The following is an 18369-nucleotide window of genomic DNA, read 5'->3' on the forward strand; positions in this document are numbered from 1 at the left end:
GGATTAAGAAAATTAGACCCAAATGGAGCACACTAATGGAGTATATATTGGGCTGGCTTGTGACGAGCCTTTATTTTTCAAAATTTGTGAGTCTATAATATGTTATTATTTATTCAATTTTGAAAGCTCATATTAATGAGATATTAGTTTTTTTTTTATGCCTTTTATGTTCTTATATGGGTTGAGAGTCAATTTAGTATATTTGACTACAAAGTATTCTCTAAAATCTTCAAAGATTATGGCCAGTAACAATAGGGACAAAGTTGACATGTCAACTTAGAATACAATCTTGGGAGATTATTACCATTTTGGAAGATCTTGGCTAGTACTTCATTAATTAGAAATCATTGACTTTTCTTTTCCTATTTCTATTAGGATTTATTCTAGTTCTATATTTCTTTATTTCCTAATTAGTTTATTTGTAATTTTCTTTTTTAGTTTTTTATTTTTACCTATAAATAGGCTCACATATGCAATGCTTCAAACACAATAAAAAGATTTCAGACACTTCAGAAAATGAAGAGAAAAACTTAGCATAAGTGCTATCAAATTTCAATTCTTGTCAATTTAGTTGTGATTGTGTTGAATTACTTGACTTATTACAAGGTTCCTTTTGTAGCGTCTACCTTTAAATATTGGGTTCTTTGTGGCGTTCTTAACTTATGAAAGAATTTCTCTGTTTTACTTATTGTTTTATCTTTCTTGTTTTGTTTTTAGTTTCAGTTCATAAACATTAAACCTATAAAAAGATTTTCTTTTATAATTTCTTTTTATTTTGTAGGGACAAAGTTCACTTGTCAACTCAGAATACAATCTTGGGAGATTATTACCATTTTGGAAGATCTTAGCTAGTACTTCATTAATTAGAAATCATTAACTTTTCTTTTCCTATTTCTATTAGGATTTATTCTAGTTCTATATTTCTTTATTTCCTAATTAGTTTATTTGTAATTTTCTTTTTTAGTTTTTTATTTTTATCTATAAATAGGCTCACATATGAACTGCTTTAAACACAATAAAAAGATTTCAGACACTTCAGAGAATGAAGAAAAAAGCTTAGCATGAGTGCTATCAAATTTCAATTCTTGTCAATTTAGTTGTGATTGTAGCGAATTACTTGACTTATTACAAGGTTTCTTTTGTAGCGTCTACCTTTAAAAATTGGGTTCTTTATGACGTTCTGAACTTATAAAAGAATTTCTCTCTTCTACTTATTTTTTTATCTTTCTTGTTTTGTTTTTAGTTTCAGTTCATAAACATTAAACCTATAAAAATATTTTCTTTTTACTTTGTTATAACTCAACTCAACTCAACTCAACTAAGCCTTTATCCCAAAAATTTGGGGTCGGCTATATGGATTCGCTTTTTCCACTCTGAACGATTTTGGGTTAAATCCTCAGAAATGTGTAATGCTTCTAAGTCATGCTGTACTACTCTCCTCCAAGTCAATTTAGGTCTACCCCTTTTTTTCTTTCTATCCTCTAGCCTAATGTGCTCTACTTGTCTAACTGGAGCCTCCGTATGTCTACGCTTCACATGACCAAACCACCTCAATCTCCCTTCTCTCAACTTATCTTCAATTGGCACCACTCCTACCTTTTCTCTAATACTTTCATTACGGACTTTATCTAGTCTAGTATGGCCACTCATCCACCTTAACATTCTCATCTCTGCAACTCTTATCTTAGATGCATACGACTCTTTCAGTGCCCAACACTCACTACCATATAGCATAGCCAGTCGTATGGCTGTACGGTAAAATTTTCCTTTTAATTTATTGGGAATCTTACGATCACATAAAACTCCCGTGGCACGTCTCCACTTCAACCATCCGGCTTTAATCCTATGACTAACATCCTCCTCACATCCCCCATCTACTTGAAGGACTGAGCCTAGATATTTAAAGTGATTACTTTGGGACAGTGCCACTCCATTTAAACTAACTCCTTCCCTATCACCAGTTTGGCCTTCACTGAACTTGCAATGCATGTATTCTGTCTTCGTTCTACTTAACTTAAAACCCTTTGACTCTAGAGTACTTCTCCAAAGTTCTAGCTTCCTATTGACTCCTTCTCGTGTCTCATCTATCAGAACAATATCATCCGCAAACATCATGCACCAAGGAATACTCTCTTGTATATGTTTCGTCAGTTCATCTAAAACTAATGTAAAAAGGTAAGGGCTTATGGCTGATCCTTGGTGTAATCCAATTGAGATCGGAAAATCTCTTGTGTCCCCTCCCACTGTGCGCACAATAGTAGTTGCTCCTTCATACATATCTTTCAATACTTGTATGTACCTAATAGATACCCTCTTTTGTTCTAATGCATTCCATAAGACCTCTCTTGGAACACTATCATAAGCCTTCTCCAAATCAATAAAAACCATGTGTAGATCTTTCTTCCCATCTCTATATTTCTCCATCAAGCTTCTAATGAGAAAGATCGCTTCCATAGTTGAACGACTGGGCATGAAACCAAATTGATTGAGAGAGATAGAAGTATCATGACGTAGTCGATGCTCCACAACTCTCTCCCACAACTTCATAGTATGGCTCATGAGTTTAATTCCCCTATAGTTTGAGCAACTCTGTATGTCTCCCTTATTTTTAAAAATAGGGACTAAAATACTCTTCCTCCATTCATCAGGCATTTTCTTTGAGTTTAGAATCTTATTAAATAATTTAGTTAACCATGCCACTCCCATATCTCCCAAATACTTCCACACTTCAATTGGTATTTCATCGGGTCCACAGGCTTTACCTACTTTCATTCTCTTAAGTGCTTCATTTACTTCTAAAGATCTAATCCTTCTAGTATAATTTACATTCTTTTCTATTGTTCTATAATCTATATTCACGCTATTTCCATTTTGACTATTATTAAAGAGATCATTAAAATAATTTCTCCATCTTTCTTTAATGTCCTCATCTTTCACCAACACTTTTCCTTCTTTATCCTTAATGCACCTAACTTGATTGAGATCTTGACATTTCCTTTCTCTACTCCTTGCTAATCTATAAATATCTTTCTCCCCTTCTTTAGTTCCAAGTTTCTCATATAACTGTTCAAATGCCTGTGCTCTTGCTTGGCTAACTGCCTTTTTTGCCTCTTTCTTTGCTATCTTGTACTGTTCATATGCCTCATTATTATCACATTTAGGTAATTTCTTATACCATTCCCTTTTTCTCTTCACTGCCTTTTGTACTTCCTCATTCCACCACCATCTCTCTTTTGAGGGTGGTCCATGTCCTTTAGACTCCCCAAATACTTTTCTAGCTACTTCTCTAATCTTTGATGCCATCTGTATCCACATATCATTGGCCTCCATATCTAGCTTCCATACTTCGGACTCAAGAAGCTCATTTTTGAACTTCACTTGCTTTACTCCTTTGAACTCCCACCACTTTGTTCGAGCTACACTATTTCTTCTGACCTTACTTGAATTGTTCCTAAACTTGACATCCAAGACCACCAACCTATGTTGACTTGTTAAAGCCTCTCCTGGAATGACCTTGCAATCCTTGCATAGAGCTCTATTTGTCTTCCTGGTTAAGAGGAAGTCGATTTGGCTTCTATGTTGCCCACTTTTGAAAGTCACTAAATGTGACTCTCTTTTATAAAGTAGGTATTTGCTAGTATTAGGTCGTATGCCATAGCAAAATCCAGGATGCTTTTTCCCTCCTCATTTATTTGCCAAAACCAAAACCTCCATGAACATTCTCATAACCTTGCCTATCACTTCCTACATGTCCATTCAAATCTCCACCAATGAAAACATTCTCTTCATTCGGTATGCTTTGCATTAAATCATCCATATCTTCCCAAAACCTTTGTTTACTCTCCTTTGTCTAGTCCTATTTGTGGGGCATAAGCACTAACTATATTTATTGTTTCTCCGTCTAGTACTAGCTTTACTAGTATAATTCTATCTCCTACTCTTTTCACAGCTACTACTGCGTCTTTCAATGTCCTGTCTATGATTATACCCACTCCGTTCTTGTTTCTCTCCTTTCCGGTAAACCACAATTTGTACCCTGAATTACCCACTTCCTTACTTTTCTCTCCTACCCATTTAGTCTCCTGAATGCAAGCAATATTCACCATTCTCCTTTCCAAGGTATCCACAAGCTCCATTAATTTTCCTGTAAGTGATCCAACATTCCAAGTACCAACCCTGATCCTCTTCCTATCCTGCTCCTTCATAATTGGTCTCCTTCTATGATATCTTCTATTATTTTCTATGTCTATCTTGTGTTCTGTTCCACTATTTGTTCTATTATCTGTCCTATGGACTAACTTCTTTACCCACACCCGTCCATGATGTGGGAACCCTTGCTCACTTAACACCACACCCGGGCGCCGGCATGGCGCGTCGCTTTCGGTGAACGCCCTACACCCTTGCATATTTATCACTACACCCGGGCTCCGATGTAGCGCGTCGTTAGTAGAGGACGCCCCAACGTTTATATCATTTGAATCCATATCATAGGGTGTGACGAAATTTTTACGCTGGTTGTCACCTACCGCAACCCTCCTCCTTTATCCGGGCTTGGGACCGGCTAAGCGCAAACTACTTAGGCGGAGTTTTACTTTGTTATAAGTTAAAATAAAAAAATACTAAAAGAGTTTCTATTTGGCATAATTTAATTCATGTGTTTTGAATATTCTTGCTTGATTTCACTTATTAGTTCCATATTTATTTCTGTTTAATTTACTTGTTTTCTTTCTCTTAATTCAAAATCCCCTTTTATTTAATTTCATTAAGTTTTTTCTTCCCTCTCCAAGGTATATCATTTATCTATTTATTTATAATATTTTTTTGAGAGGAACAAACTTTTCATCCATACATATTTAGGATATCATTTATTATAATATTTATAATATTTTATTTAGGAAATGATTTTTCTTTCTGGGGCACCTTCACAACAGTATGAAATGATCATGCTTCAGTAGACGCACTTGAACTTTGTTGATTAAATTGATGTGGACACCACCTTGTGTACTAGGCCACAAATTCATAGATGAATGATGGTGCCGGCATTAGAAGCGTGCATGGTAGACAGCATGAGAAGTTTCTTGTGTCCATGAATTGGACATATGAAGTGATGGCACGCTTTGGTATATATCTCCAACCCCAAACCCCGTGGCCTTCCGCCCCACCGTCCTCCCCCCACCCTCTTTCCTAATAGTTAATACCATATCATTAACTTCTGTAGACTGTTTAGAGTTTCTATAGGATAGGATATCAGTATTTTTGACTTGTCAAAATCTCAATTTTCTTATATTCATATTATGAAATCAATTTACTTATCTATGCTTAAATTTCAGTGTGGACATAGTGATAATGTTATGTAAATTTGCGGTTTTGTTTCCGTTGTCTTACCAAGTGAATTTATTGCCATAAATATTGTTTGCGTGAATATAGAGCAGTGATGCAGTGCTTGGTTTATTTTCTGCATTTTGATCCTCTTTAATTATCTGGTGTCAAGACTTCATCATTTAGATAGAAGAATGTTCAATAGGAATACGGACATAGAGCGCCCACTTCTTAACGGCCTTCGGGTCCGAATTCATGTGCCTGATTGAAAATGCTGTGCAATCTTTCCTACTGGGATCACACCCCTGGCAGATACTGTTGATCAATCATATCCTTGAAGGCCATTCCTTTTTGCATGGTCCATTTTTTCCCCTGGCATCAAATTATTTGTTCTGTAAATCGTCCTAAGTTGTAGGATTTAATATTGTCTATTACTTGCTCCCGTCAAATTACTTTGTTGTACTGCAACCTTTTACTAATTAATATACATGTACGGACACTTTTTCCTGATATTTTTACTGACTGCTACCTCCTCCATTGTTGAGATTATCTCGCAACAGTAGATTGTCCTTCTAGAACTTGCATTTTGGCACATGAAGCTAACAACAAAGCCGGTTTTTTTTGGATTAAGAGGGTGTTTAGCATATCCTATGAAAATTAGTTTATAAGTTAATTTAAATTTATAAATAGTTAAAATTTTAAATAATTATGTATTTAATTAAAATGATTATAAGTGTATAAGCAGCTGATGTGTATGATAGAAAAAAACTTATAAGTATATTTATTATTAAAATGACTAAGAATATATATTAAATAAGATTTATGGTGAAATTTTAAAAATTAAATGAGGATAATTTGAAATTATAAGTATATGATTTATAAGAATCAAAATGAAAAATTTTTTTATTATTTTTTTTCTCTTTAAAAATAAATTTATTGATGTGCCTACGAGGGGGTCAAGAATTTTCATTAATTTTAAAGCCTTGAAACATGTTCATAACAAACATGTAAGGTGGATGTATAAGCAGTTGATGTATAAATTTATTAGATTTCATAAATTTATTTGATTAAAATGGTTATAAATATATAAGCAGTTGATATGTATGATAAAAAAAAAAAAACTTATAAGTATATTATAAGCACCAAAATGAAAAAAATTTTTATTATTTTTTTCTCTTTAAAAGTAAATTTATTGATGTGCCTACAAAGGGGTTAAGAATTTTTATCAATTTTAAAACCTTGAAATGGAAAGAACAGAAACTATTTCATTATGGTTGTGTAGGCTTAGCGAAAACAAAAGAATTAAGCCTATTTGAGGTTAAGAAAATTAGACCCAAATGGAGCACACTAATGGAGTATATATTGGGCTGGCTTGTGACGAGCCTTTATTTTTCAAAATTCGTGGGTCTATAATATGTTATTATTTATTCAATTTTGAAAGCTCATATTAATGAGATATTAGTTTTTTTTTTATGCCTTTTATATTCTTATATGGATTGAGAGTCAATTTAGTATATTTGACTACAAAGTATTCTTCAAAATCTTCAAAGATTATGGCCAGCAACAATAGGGACAAAGTTGACATGTCAACTTAGAATACAATCTTGGGAGATTATTACCATTTTGGAAGATCTTGGCTAGCACTTCATTAATTAGAAATTATTGACTTTTCTTTTCCTATTTCTATTAGGATTTATTATAGTTCTATATTTCTTTACTTCCTAATTAGTTTATTTGTAATTTTCTTTTTTAGTTTTTTATTTTTACCTATAAATAGGCTCACATATGCAATGCTTAAAACGCAATAAAAAGATTTCAGACACTTCAGAGAATGAAGAGAAAAGCTTAGCATAAGTGCTATCAAATTTCAATTCTTGTCAAATTAGTTGTGATTGCGGTGAATTACTTGACTTATTACAAGGTTCCTTTTGTAGCGTCTACCTTTAAAAATTGGGTTCTTTATGACGTTCTGAACTTATGAAAGAATTTCTCTCTTGTACTTATTTTTTTATCTTTCTTGTTTTGTTTTTAGCTTCAGGTCATAAACATTAAACCTATAAAAAGATTTTCTTTTTACTTTGTTATAAGTTAAAATCAAAAAATACTAAAAGAGTTTCAATTTGGCATAATTTAATTCATGTCTTTTGAATATTCTTGCTTGATTGCACTTAGTTCCATATTTATTTCTGTTTAATTTACTTTTTTTCTTTCTCTTAATTCAAAATCCCCTTTTATTTAATTTCATTAAGTTTTTTCTTCCCTCACCAAGGTATATCATTTATCTATTTATTTATAATATTTTTTTGAGAGGAACAAACTTTTCATCCATACATATTTAGAAATACTTTATAAAAGAGTTTTTTTAATAAAATTTTTACAATTATTTTTTAGTATTATCTTTGAGAAATTAAATTAAAAATAAAGATTATCAATTATTCTACTTTATAAAATGTAACTATGACAAAATAGTAATACAATATTGTGAAAAGATTTTTGTATGATGCATATTTCAAAATACAAAATATTTGAAGCAAAATATAAATATTTTGAATTTTTAAAAAATTACAAATCAACTTTAATTAAGAATAAAATATAATTATAATAATTTAGTATTATGACAATAAAAAACTAAATTTAATTGAGTATTGAAAATCAAGATATTATAATAATATTATATTAAATTACATTATATATAAAAAAAATAGAAAACTACATATTAAAAAATTAAATTATAAGTACTTACAATGAGTATAAATAACGTATAATACACGTTATAAAAAGATTAGTATTACCACAAGTCTATGTTAAGAAAAATATTTTATTTAATTGGAGGTTATTAAAAATTAATTTTAAATTAAATTTAATATATTAAAATGATAATAATAATTTAAAAACAATAAATTAAGTCTAACATTTTTAATTTAAAATAAGATTTATATATAAAAAATGTGATATAATATATAAGGATTATCAAGATTTTGTTTAATAAAAATTATAAATAATTTCTTTTTATCAATAATTAATTTTTTTAATTTATAAAAAATAGCTTTCTCTTTTTTTAATAAAATTATATTTATATAATCCTAATTTTACTAAAACTCTAATCTTAATATTACTCAATCTTTATTTTTTTTTTAAATTACTCAACATCAGTTAAAATCGTAAAAAGAGAAAATTTATTTTTTAAAAAAGATATATTTTAAAAAAATAAGAGATAATTTTCTTTTAATTATTCATATTTTATTTTTTTATTATATATTTTTAAATTTAAATTATAAAATATTTTGTAGAGTTAAGAATACTGTATATTATTAATAGAATTACTCATAAGAATGATATATAAATTATAATATAATATTTCAAATTAATTACATAAATAATATAATTTTATGAATAGTGAATAGAATTATATATCATTTTATTTATTAATATATGCTCTTATTATTTATATTTTCATATATTATAATAAATTAATACATACAATTAAGCAAATGACTAAAGTTTTTACTACATAACTCAATAAAAACCTTAATTTTCAATTTAGTTGAAACACTCACTTATAAAATGAGAAATAGAAATACAATATTGGTTGAATTATAAAAAAGAATTATAATATACCATATTATAATATACCATATTACAAAAATACAAATAAAAAGAATTATAAAAAATATAAAAAAAAATGATTATAATATACCATAATCATGACTTGCAAATAAGTGTAATACTGATAGAATTTCTTACACATATAAAATTTATTTTATAGTAAAATTTTAATAAGATTAAAATTTACATTTATATATTTCATATATTATAATATAATAATAAATTTTAATAATTAATTAAAAATCAGCCTTCATATAACACTGTTATTTCGATTCAAATTATATATATATATAACTTATTATTTTTCTAAGAAAACATGAATTTAAGATCTTTAGTAAAATTTATAATTTAAAAAAATATAAATTTATTATTTTTTAATTATTTATTTTATAAAATTAATTATTTTTTTTAAACTTTCATACACAATTATTTTTAAGAAATATGAATTTCTTTTCCAAAATTTTATTTTGAATTATGTAAAAGTTAAATATAAGTAGGTTAAGATTTTTAAATTTATAATAACTCTAAAATTAATTTAAATAATAAAAAAATTATATAATTGTAAATAATATAAATAATGGAGTATATTATTGACATTCCCAATGTTTCTCTTCCCACTTTTATATAGTATATATATATATAGATAATATTTTCTCAAAATGGTTTTTTCTTTCAAAAATAAATAAGCCAATTTTTCTTATACAGCAAATAACTGCTCAGAATTCCATAAACTCCACCCCTTTCTCATCAATTAATTGATTTCTTTCCTTTTTTATTTTCAGCAATTAATTGATTTCTTTCTTTTTTTTTTTCTCAGCAATTAAAATTCTATTAACTTAAGCAAATGAAACAGAAATGCCCCTAGGAGAGTGAATTTTAACTTAATCCGTACTCATAATTAATTGATTATAATTGGTTCAAATTTTTTCGAAAACCACAACTATTGTTTTTTAACAAATACTATTATTTAATTTAGGATTTCCCTTATGAAAGCCATAAATATTAGGAATTCCAATGAGACTAGGATTATAAATAAAAATAATATATTAATTTGTTATTAAGAAAAGTAATGAATATCCGAAATTAGTGGGAAATCCTATTCAGAATGGCATGAGCAAAGTGCTGTACTTAATGTCTTTGGATAGGAACGGATACAAAAATAAATGTCTATATAAACCCACCAAGGACCAAAGTTTATTTCACTTGGGCTTCCCTGAAGAAAAAAAAAAAGAAAGGAAAAGATGGCAGATGCAGAGAGAGGTGTTGTTTCCAAGGTGGATTACCCATGGAAAATCACTGTTTATGTGGTTTTCTGTTGGATTCTTGCGGCCTTTGGTGGCTTAATGTTCGGTTATGATATTGGAATTTCAGGTATTTAACCTTTCCACTAACTCAAAAAAAAAAAAAAAAAATTCTAATTCCATTATGTTTGGATTGCTTCTTATCACTAATGCTTTCTCTGTTCATCTATGTTCCATGATGCGAGTGTCTCTTTTCATAGTATATATATTTTTTTATTACATAGTTATTTTGAATTTCTTTTGAGATGGTTTATCTGATCAGAGTCTTAGATTATCTCGCTTTGTCGAGTGTTTCTTAAATAAAATCTTAAACACTGAATTATTTGGTATTGGTAATGGCAAGGGGAAATAAAAGATAACCAATAGGCCTGTGAATCAATTGGAATAGAATAAATAAATAAATAAATCCCATGGAACCATAGAAATTTGATCATTGACTTGCTACAACACCACGTCCGTCAGCCTTCTTTTAGAGGACATGGCCCCACCCTCCACACAGAGAAAAACACATATGGCACATGGGCACTTCTTAAAGTGGCATTAGGGTTTTTTTCAGATGAGTATTTATGGGTAGGGGTTATTTTGGCATTCTATTTTGGAGAGAATTGATTTATAGCCAATAGCAGTTCAGATAAATCGGTTCCATCACACTTGCATTATCTCCATTAGTGGGATAGAAATTATATCTCGATTCAAGACTAGGCAGAAAATTTTCTATCAAAACATATTTGAGTAAACCAAAGACCAAACCATAAAAAATTGGGATCCCTTCCCACTCAATGGAATATATATATATATATATATATATATATATATATATAGAGAGAGAGAGAGAGAGAGAGAGAGAGAGAGAGAATAAAGTTAATTAGTTTTATTTATTTTTCTTATTTTTTTGTCCTTTTTTTTTTTTTACAGAATGCATGGCATACCGCTTTTTTTTTTTTTTTTTTTTTTAATTATACTTGTAGTTCCTGCCATAATCTTATATGGTGATTTTGTGTTGGTATCAGGTGGAGTGACAGCTATGGATGATTTTTTGAAAAAATTCTTTCATTCTGTCTATGAAAGAAAACTTCGTGCTGTTGAAGACAATTACTGCAAATATGACAATCAATTTCTTCAGCTATTCACATCATCACTCTACATAGCTGCTCTTTTATCAAGTTTTGTTGCATCCGCTGTGTGCGCAAAATTTGGTCGAAGGCCCACAATTTTTCTTGCATCATTATTTTTCCTGGCAGGGGCTGGCCTAAGCTCTGGTGCTCAATACCTCTGGATGCTCATTATTGGCCGAGTTCTCCTTGGGTTTGGTGTAGGATTTGGCAATGAGGTAACATACATGCTGTATTGTTATTGAATAAAAATATACTGGTTAAGTACCTCTTATTCAATAATTCCTGGAAAAATTTTGCAGGCTGTTCCTCTTTTCCTGTCAGAGATAGCACCAGTTCAGCATCGCGGGGCTGTGAACATTCTGTTTCAGCTTTTTGTGACCATTGGAATCTTGATTGCAAATCTTGTTAACTATGGCACTTCAAGGTCTCACCCAAATGGATGGAGAATTTCCTTGGGGCTCGCAGGGGCACCAGCCTTGTTCCTATTTATAGGTTCCTTAATCATTCCCGAGACTCCAACGAGCCTAATTGAGCATGGAAAAGAAAACAAAGGATTAAAGGCACTTAAGAAGATTAGAGGAGTAGACAATGTTGACGCTGAGTTCAAACAAATTCAATCTGCCTGTGAGATCGCCAGGGAAGTCAAGCATCCATTGAAGAACATCATGAAACGCTCCAGTATTCCCCCGCTAGTTATAGCAGTGTTGATGCAAGTGTTTCAGCAGTTTACAGGAATCAATGCTATAATGTTTTACGCACCTGTTTTGTTCCAAACAGTGGGATTCAGGAACGATGCTTCTCTTCTATCTTCTGTGATCACTGGATTAGTGAATGTGATTAGTACATTGGTCTCAATTTATGCTGTGGATAAGATTGGGAGGAGGAAACTGTTGCTTCAAGCCTGTGTCCAGATGTTCCTTAGCCAGGTATGTATAAATCTCTTTTCTTGGACTTTCTTTTTAATTACATGTCATTACTATTAGCTGCTTCACTGAATCTTAGAAGTTGCCGTGATGCAGGTTGCTATTGGAATTATTTTAATTCTGAAATTGTCAGCTACGGGATCGCTTTCAAAACCACTCGCAATTATTGTTGTGTGTCTGGTGTGCTTATTTGTTATGTCCTTTGCGTGGTCATGGGGTCCTCTGGGTTGGTTGATACCAAGTGAAACATTCCCTCTAGAGACCAGAACTGCTGGTTTTGCTTTTGCAGTTAGCTCAAACATGCTCTTCACTTTCCTCATAGCTCAGGCTTTCTTATCAATGCTGTGCCACATGAGAGCCGGTATATTTTTCTTCTTCGCCGCTTGGATACTTATCATGGGATTGTTCGTGGTGAAACTGTTGCCCGAGACCAAGAATGTTCCGATTGATCTCATGGTTGAAAATGTCTGGAAGAAGCACCCAATCTGGAGTAAATTCATGGACTGATTTAGAAGACGTCGATGTTGTTTAGTAGCATTAAAAGGCCAATTAGTAATTGAAGGCCAAACAATTCATAAATTTCGTATTTTAGAAATATCTAGGTTTGTGTGATTTCATACTTTTATTAATATGTAAGCTAAGTCTGTTCTTAATTTTTAAAATGTGTATGCTGTGTCTGTAATTTTCAATCTTGTTAATTGGAGATGATAATCACAATAAAAGGTAACAATGGTATACGAGAATATATAAAAATATACATGGATCCCCTTACCGAGATTTTTACTCTTCTTTTTTTTTAAGTAGGTAATTAGAGGTAAGGGGTGAAATCTCGAATTTGGATATGTTAAGTGAGAGATTAAGCTCCTGTATTAGTTCTGATCAATACATTTAATCAAGATTATAATAATTCAATTATTACATAACTAATTGGTCCATCTCATAAATCCCTCCCAAGTTTCATCAAGCACCTCTTAATTAAGCAAAATTGAAAACCAGAGTTTCCAAAACAGCAACAGCCGAAGCAAGATTACCTAAATGCTTGAATGAAATGGCACTGCTGGACGAAGGGCCTGGTACTCTGGCAGCAGGAACTTGAGGAGAGAGCGTAGAAGAAGTAGAAGCAGAAGGAGTTGGAGCCAGATCTTCTTCATTGCGAGGCAAGTTAATGTCAACCTTCTGCCCAGCTTGGCAATGGCCAGGGACACCGCAGAAAAAGAAATGGTGACCACGAGTTTTTATGGTGATTGAATCATTGCCCGTGGTATAGGTTGCCAAAGGGGCAGAGGCATTGCATGCCCTGTACATGGCGTGTGTTACTCGCATAACATTGTGAAATTGAGGATTGTACTCAAAAACTGATCATAATTACGCACAAAAAAATTAATTAGTCGAAGGTTTTAGATACATAACTCTTAATTAATACAAATAAGTTCTAATTCAAAATAAATTCAAACAAATATTATTAATTCACTCGTTGAATTCACCATTTATACTTATTTACACGAGTAATTATTACCTACACTCCCAGATACCTATACCCAACCAATTAACAATTATTATTTTGATTAAAACAATGATAAATTTCTTTCGATTTTCTTTCAATTCTTTATTTTACCTTTAAATTGAAGAAAAAAATAAGAGAAAGTAAATAAAACTATCAAATTGTCGACTTTTTCTATTTTCTTCTTTCGTTACTTTTTTTCTCTCCAAGTAAATGTTTATGATTTTAAAGATATTTAGTTTAGTTACTTATCTTTAACTTTTAATTTAAAATATATTTTTTAATTTACAAATCAAATTAAAAATAATTAATTATTTATTTAATAAAATTACTTAAAAGTAATATTTTGTGATTAAAAGTAATTTAATTTATTAAAATTATTAAAAAAAATTTGTAATTAATACCTGTTTGGTTTATCAAAAATTGACCCATGAATGAAAATGAATAAAAATAATTCCTTTTGAAAATGTTTAAAAACTTATTTTTTTTTTCTTATTCTCGTTCCCACAAACTAAAAATCCAATTCCCACGACTAAGGGAATCATCATTTTCTTTTTCAACTTGAGAATCAAAACACATAAATGAAAGTAATTAGCTTGTTAAAAGCTCGATTTTACTTATGGATTTATTGGGATGTTTCAATTTATATTTTCATATTATTAATTAAAATAAAAATAAAAATAATTAAAATAAAATTAAAAATTTATAATTACAATTATAATAATTAAAATAATTATAGTAATTAAAATATTTTATATTTCAAATAATTAATTAAAACTTATAAAAATAATTATAAAAAATATATAATTAAAATATTGTTAATAATTAAAATATAAAACTATTATTTTTATATTTTTATAAAAATAATTAAAATTAAATATTATAGTTATAATTAATTACACTAACTAGATTAAAACATGGTAAAAATATAATTTTATATTTTCATATAATCAATTTAAATACAAATTTTTGAATATAATTAACGTCAATTATCTAAAGTAAAAAGATAAAATATATTATTTTTATTTTTACTTATAATTAAATAAAATTAAAATTTTATAATTATAATTATAACTAATTCAAATTAAAAAACAAAAAAACTATTATTTATATATTCTCTTATAATAATTAAAATTAAAAAATATAAATATAAAAAAATAATTTTAAGTTAATTTTCTATTAAGTATAAAATAAGCTTGATTCCAATTCTATAGTTTATATATGCAAATAAAAACCTTGAAAAAGAATCTGACTTCAATTTCGCAATAAATCAAATATAAATGAAAAATTATCATTCAGGTTTTTGATTCCATTTAATTTCGCTTCCAATACTAATTTAGATTCCAATATGTGAAGCATTACAGTTATTAAAATAGGATAATATTGATATTTTTAAATATTATTAGAATAATATAATCTTTTATTTTGTTAAAGAATAATTTTAAAATAAGTAAATAAGTTATAAAGATACTTTAGTTATAACTTCTAACTTATTTTAAATAATTTTTTAATTTATAAATCAAACCAAACGTTAATCTATTTATAAGTAAGTTTGACTCTTTTTGAAATAATAAAAAAAAATCATAAATGCTAAGAGTCTCACATTTTAAAAAAACAAATATATAAATACAAAAAAAAAATAAGAGTTAAGAAAAAACTAATTAACTACTCTTTCTTTCTGTTACCAGTTACGATTTAAATTTTTTTTGGGTCCAAAATTATCTATTACATTTAAAGAACCAATGACTATTAACTTTTTGTTTTTACTTTTATCTTTCCCTCTATTAAATATAATAAATATCTATATAATTTTTTAAATAAAATAAAAAATAATTTAATTAATTATTAATATGTTCTTATAAAAATAAAAATATTCAATTTTTTTAAATTATTGTATAAAATATAAATATGACAAATAATAACAAGGATAATAATTAATTAATTATAATCTTTTAATAATAATTAATCAAACATAAGCATGCTTAGTCTCCATAACTGTTCTCTCCAATTTATTCATCCACCCCATCCCTTTAATTCGACTCAAAATTTTAGTAAAATCATGGTTTTCCTACGAATTGGCAAAGGATGTGACACCCTACCAAAATCCCAATACAATCATCAAATGTCTCCAAAGGAACAGGGCCAAGCCGACATTATCATGCGAATGCGGAGTAAAATTCCGCCAGGCCACATTGCCTAGGTTTGGTGGGATGGGAGGCTTCTCTTCCACCGGAACGCGTCATTTACTAAAGCATTAGAAAACGGGTGGAGAGCTACTGTGAGGAATTATGGAGAAGCACTATGGCCCACCGATCATAACGACACCCTAACAAAAGTGGGGTACCTAACCCTCAAATTGCTTGACACACTTGGCTCATCAACACATCAACTCTGTGAGGCATATTTATGTTGACACGTTTCATCCAGTCTGTCGCCTAACTTTACAGAAGATTTACGAAGCCAGGGCTTTTGAGAACCAACCTGGGAAATAGCCCTCGTAAACACTATTGGGAACTAGGGAGGAAAGAAGCGTGCGAATATTGGAAAAAAAAAAGGACATACTCCACTGCAGCTGATCATCCGGTGAGCAAAATTAAACTGCTAAATCCAATCCACAACTATAAGCCAGTGGGTGGTAAGACTCAAATATATATATATATTTTAAGTGAAATCTTTTACTCTTTTAACAATTTGAACTCTCACATAACTGGAAAGAGTTTATCAAGAATTACAAAACCCAGAAGTAAGATCTAAGAGAACATGAAGAAATTATTGGGTTTTGATGGAGATGGAAAAGAGAACTACAGGATTAAAAAAAAAAAAGGAACTGAAACCAATTTCCCAATAACAAGTAAAAAAAATGATCCAAAATTAATTAAGAGGTAAAGAATGTGAAGAATCGGAGAAATTACCAATAGTGTCACCGACTTGAAAGGTCTTAGTAGCAGCCCACCCTTTGTAGTCGATATTTCCAATGGTGGTCCAACCAGCTGAGTCCCCAACCTTGTAAATAGCTGCATCCATCACCTGAAACAATTCCATCATCAATAGCAAAACCGCAGTTCTCTTGATCGAAGCCATGGCTGCGAACTGTGATGAATTGAAGCTTGCCGATGGGTTGAGGTATGAGAAGTGGAGAGGTTTTCTGTACTTAATTTAGGCGTTTGTGAATCTTTTGGACTTACATGGGTTTGGCCGTTGAAACGTCATTTTTTTAATTGAAGTTAGAGGAATGATCCTTTGGCCCCCCTTCCTTTTGTAATATTTAATTGAGGTAACCATTTTGTTGTAACTTGCAAAAATGGTCCCGTAGGGCTTGGACAACGTTCATAGGAGTGAGTATTATTCGGTTTAAACTAAAAAATCAAACTAAATCACTTTAATTCGGTAATTTAGTTCTGTTTTTGATATAATTCAGTTTGATTTTATTCAATTTTAGAGAAAAAAATTAATTTGAATCGAACCGAATCGGATAATATTTTTTTTATTTTTGAATTAATCTATTTTTATAGAAAATTTATGAATTATATGTAATTATATATATATATATATATATATTGTTTAATTTCATTGATTAATGATTATTAGGTTCAAACTAAGGTTTAAATCAAATCAAATAACTTGAAAATCAAGTTTAAATTAAAAAATAAGTAAAATTCAGAATCGATCAGTTTAAACCGAACCGAATGGAAATAGAGCGGTTTGATTCGATTTTTTATTTATTTCGGATCAGTTCGATTCTAAAATATAATAATTCAGTTTTGATAATTTAATTTGATTTTATTTGAATCGAATGCTCACCCCTAATCATATAACACATACGTAATGTATTTAAATTTAAATAAAATATTAATTAATTAATAATTTTTATAGACAATTCATGTAATAGATGCGTAATATATAAAATTATAAAATCTGAACTCAAAAATCAACATAGATATTAATTATCGAAAATCAAGTAGTGCACAATTTGAATTTGTTTATTAATATTAGATCAAATCAAATATTTAAAAATATTTAATTTGTTGTCATTTCTAATTAAAACGCATATGGTTGACTTGAAGAATTTTAAATTAAGCACAAAATATTTGTTGTTGAGATGAATGAATTATTGGCAAAATAAGGTAGCTAGGTTGCTCATCCATTGTTGTTGCTTTATAATTTTTAGGGCTCTAGTTTGAGACGCTTGAAAGGAAAGATTGTTGGGAATGCTGGTGAGTGGTGGTTTGGCAAGTGCAAAGGAAAAATATATGCATTTTTGAATTGGTTAGTGCCATGATATATGTATAACAATGCCCACCATTATTTTTTGTTACTTTGCATATGGGCGAAGTAGAGTCTTGCAACCTACACAATCCCATAGCAAGTTGATAATTTTTTTAATAAAAAATTCCAGATATATATATTTTTTTTTCAGAAAAATTTATTGTTTATATAATTAATTAGTTAATGCCTCCTTATTTCTAACACGTTTTTACAATGAAGCAAGTTGCCCTTTTGGCATATGATATGATTACAGAATAGCCAATTTAGAGGATAAAATGTAAGTGTAAGGTTGGTTTTAATAGCGAGTGTTAGATAGAAAATAACCATCCAAGTAAGTC

At 29.5% G+C, this 18369-nt stretch overlaps 2 protein-coding genes across 2 annotated transcripts; one reads left to right on the forward strand and one right to left on the reverse strand.

Annotated features, from left to right (window-relative positions):
• The first annotated feature begins 10124 nt into the window (after positions 1–10124).
• Positions 10125–12926, forward strand: LOC110632810 (sugar transport protein 8). The gene is made up of 4 exons (XM_021781139.2): positions 10125–10296; positions 11237–11556; positions 11641–12267; positions 12361–12926. Exons 1-4 carry the CDS (start codon positions 10167–10169, stop codon positions 12769–12771), a joined length of 1488 nt encoding a protein of 495 aa, XP_021636831.2. The 5' UTR covers positions 10125–10166; the 3' UTR covers positions 12772–12926.
• Positions 12927–13113: 187 nt separating this feature from the next.
• LOC110632811 (mavicyanin) lies at positions 13114–16999 on the reverse strand. Its single transcript, XM_021781140.2, has 2 exons — positions 16678–16999; positions 13114–13619 (listed from the first exon to the last, which is right to left on the reverse strand). The coding sequence occupies exons 1-2, from the start codon at positions 16844–16846 to the stop codon at positions 13240–13242; spliced, it is 549 nt and encodes a 182-aa protein (XP_021636832.2). The 5' UTR covers positions 16847–16999; the 3' UTR covers positions 13114–13239.
• Positions 17000–18369: the final 1370 nt, after the last annotated feature.

This window comes from Hevea brasiliensis, chromosome 4 (assembly GCF_030052815.1).
Source record: "Hevea brasiliensis isolate MT/VB/25A 57/8 chromosome 4, ASM3005281v1, whole genome shotgun sequence".
In the NCBI taxonomy this organism is placed as follows: domain Eukaryota; kingdom Viridiplantae; phylum Streptophyta; class Magnoliopsida; order Malpighiales; family Euphorbiaceae; genus Hevea; species Hevea brasiliensis.

Excerpts from the sequence above, each read along its gene's own strand:
- LOC110632810 (XM_021781139.2), top strand. The coding sequence starts at position 10,167 with ATGGCAGATGCAGAGAGAGGTGTTGTTTCCAAGGTGGATTACCCATGG. Across the intron at positions 10,297-11,236 it reads TTATGATATTGGAATTTCAG|GTGGAGTGACAGCTATGGAT; the intron begins GTATTTAACCTT and ends TGTTGGTATCAG. Across the intron at positions 12,268-12,360 it reads TCCAGATGTTCCTTAGCCAG|GTTGCTATTGGAATTATTTT; the intron begins GTATGTATAAAT and ends GCCGTGATGCAG.
- LOC110632811 (XM_021781140.2), bottom strand. The coding sequence starts at position 16,846 with ATGGCTTCGATCAAGAGAACTGCGGTTTTGCTATTGATGATGGAATTG. Across the intron at positions 13,620-16,677 it reads TCAAGTCGGTGACACTATTG|TTTTTGAGTACAATCCTCAA; the intron begins GTAATTTCTCCG and ends AATTATGATCAG.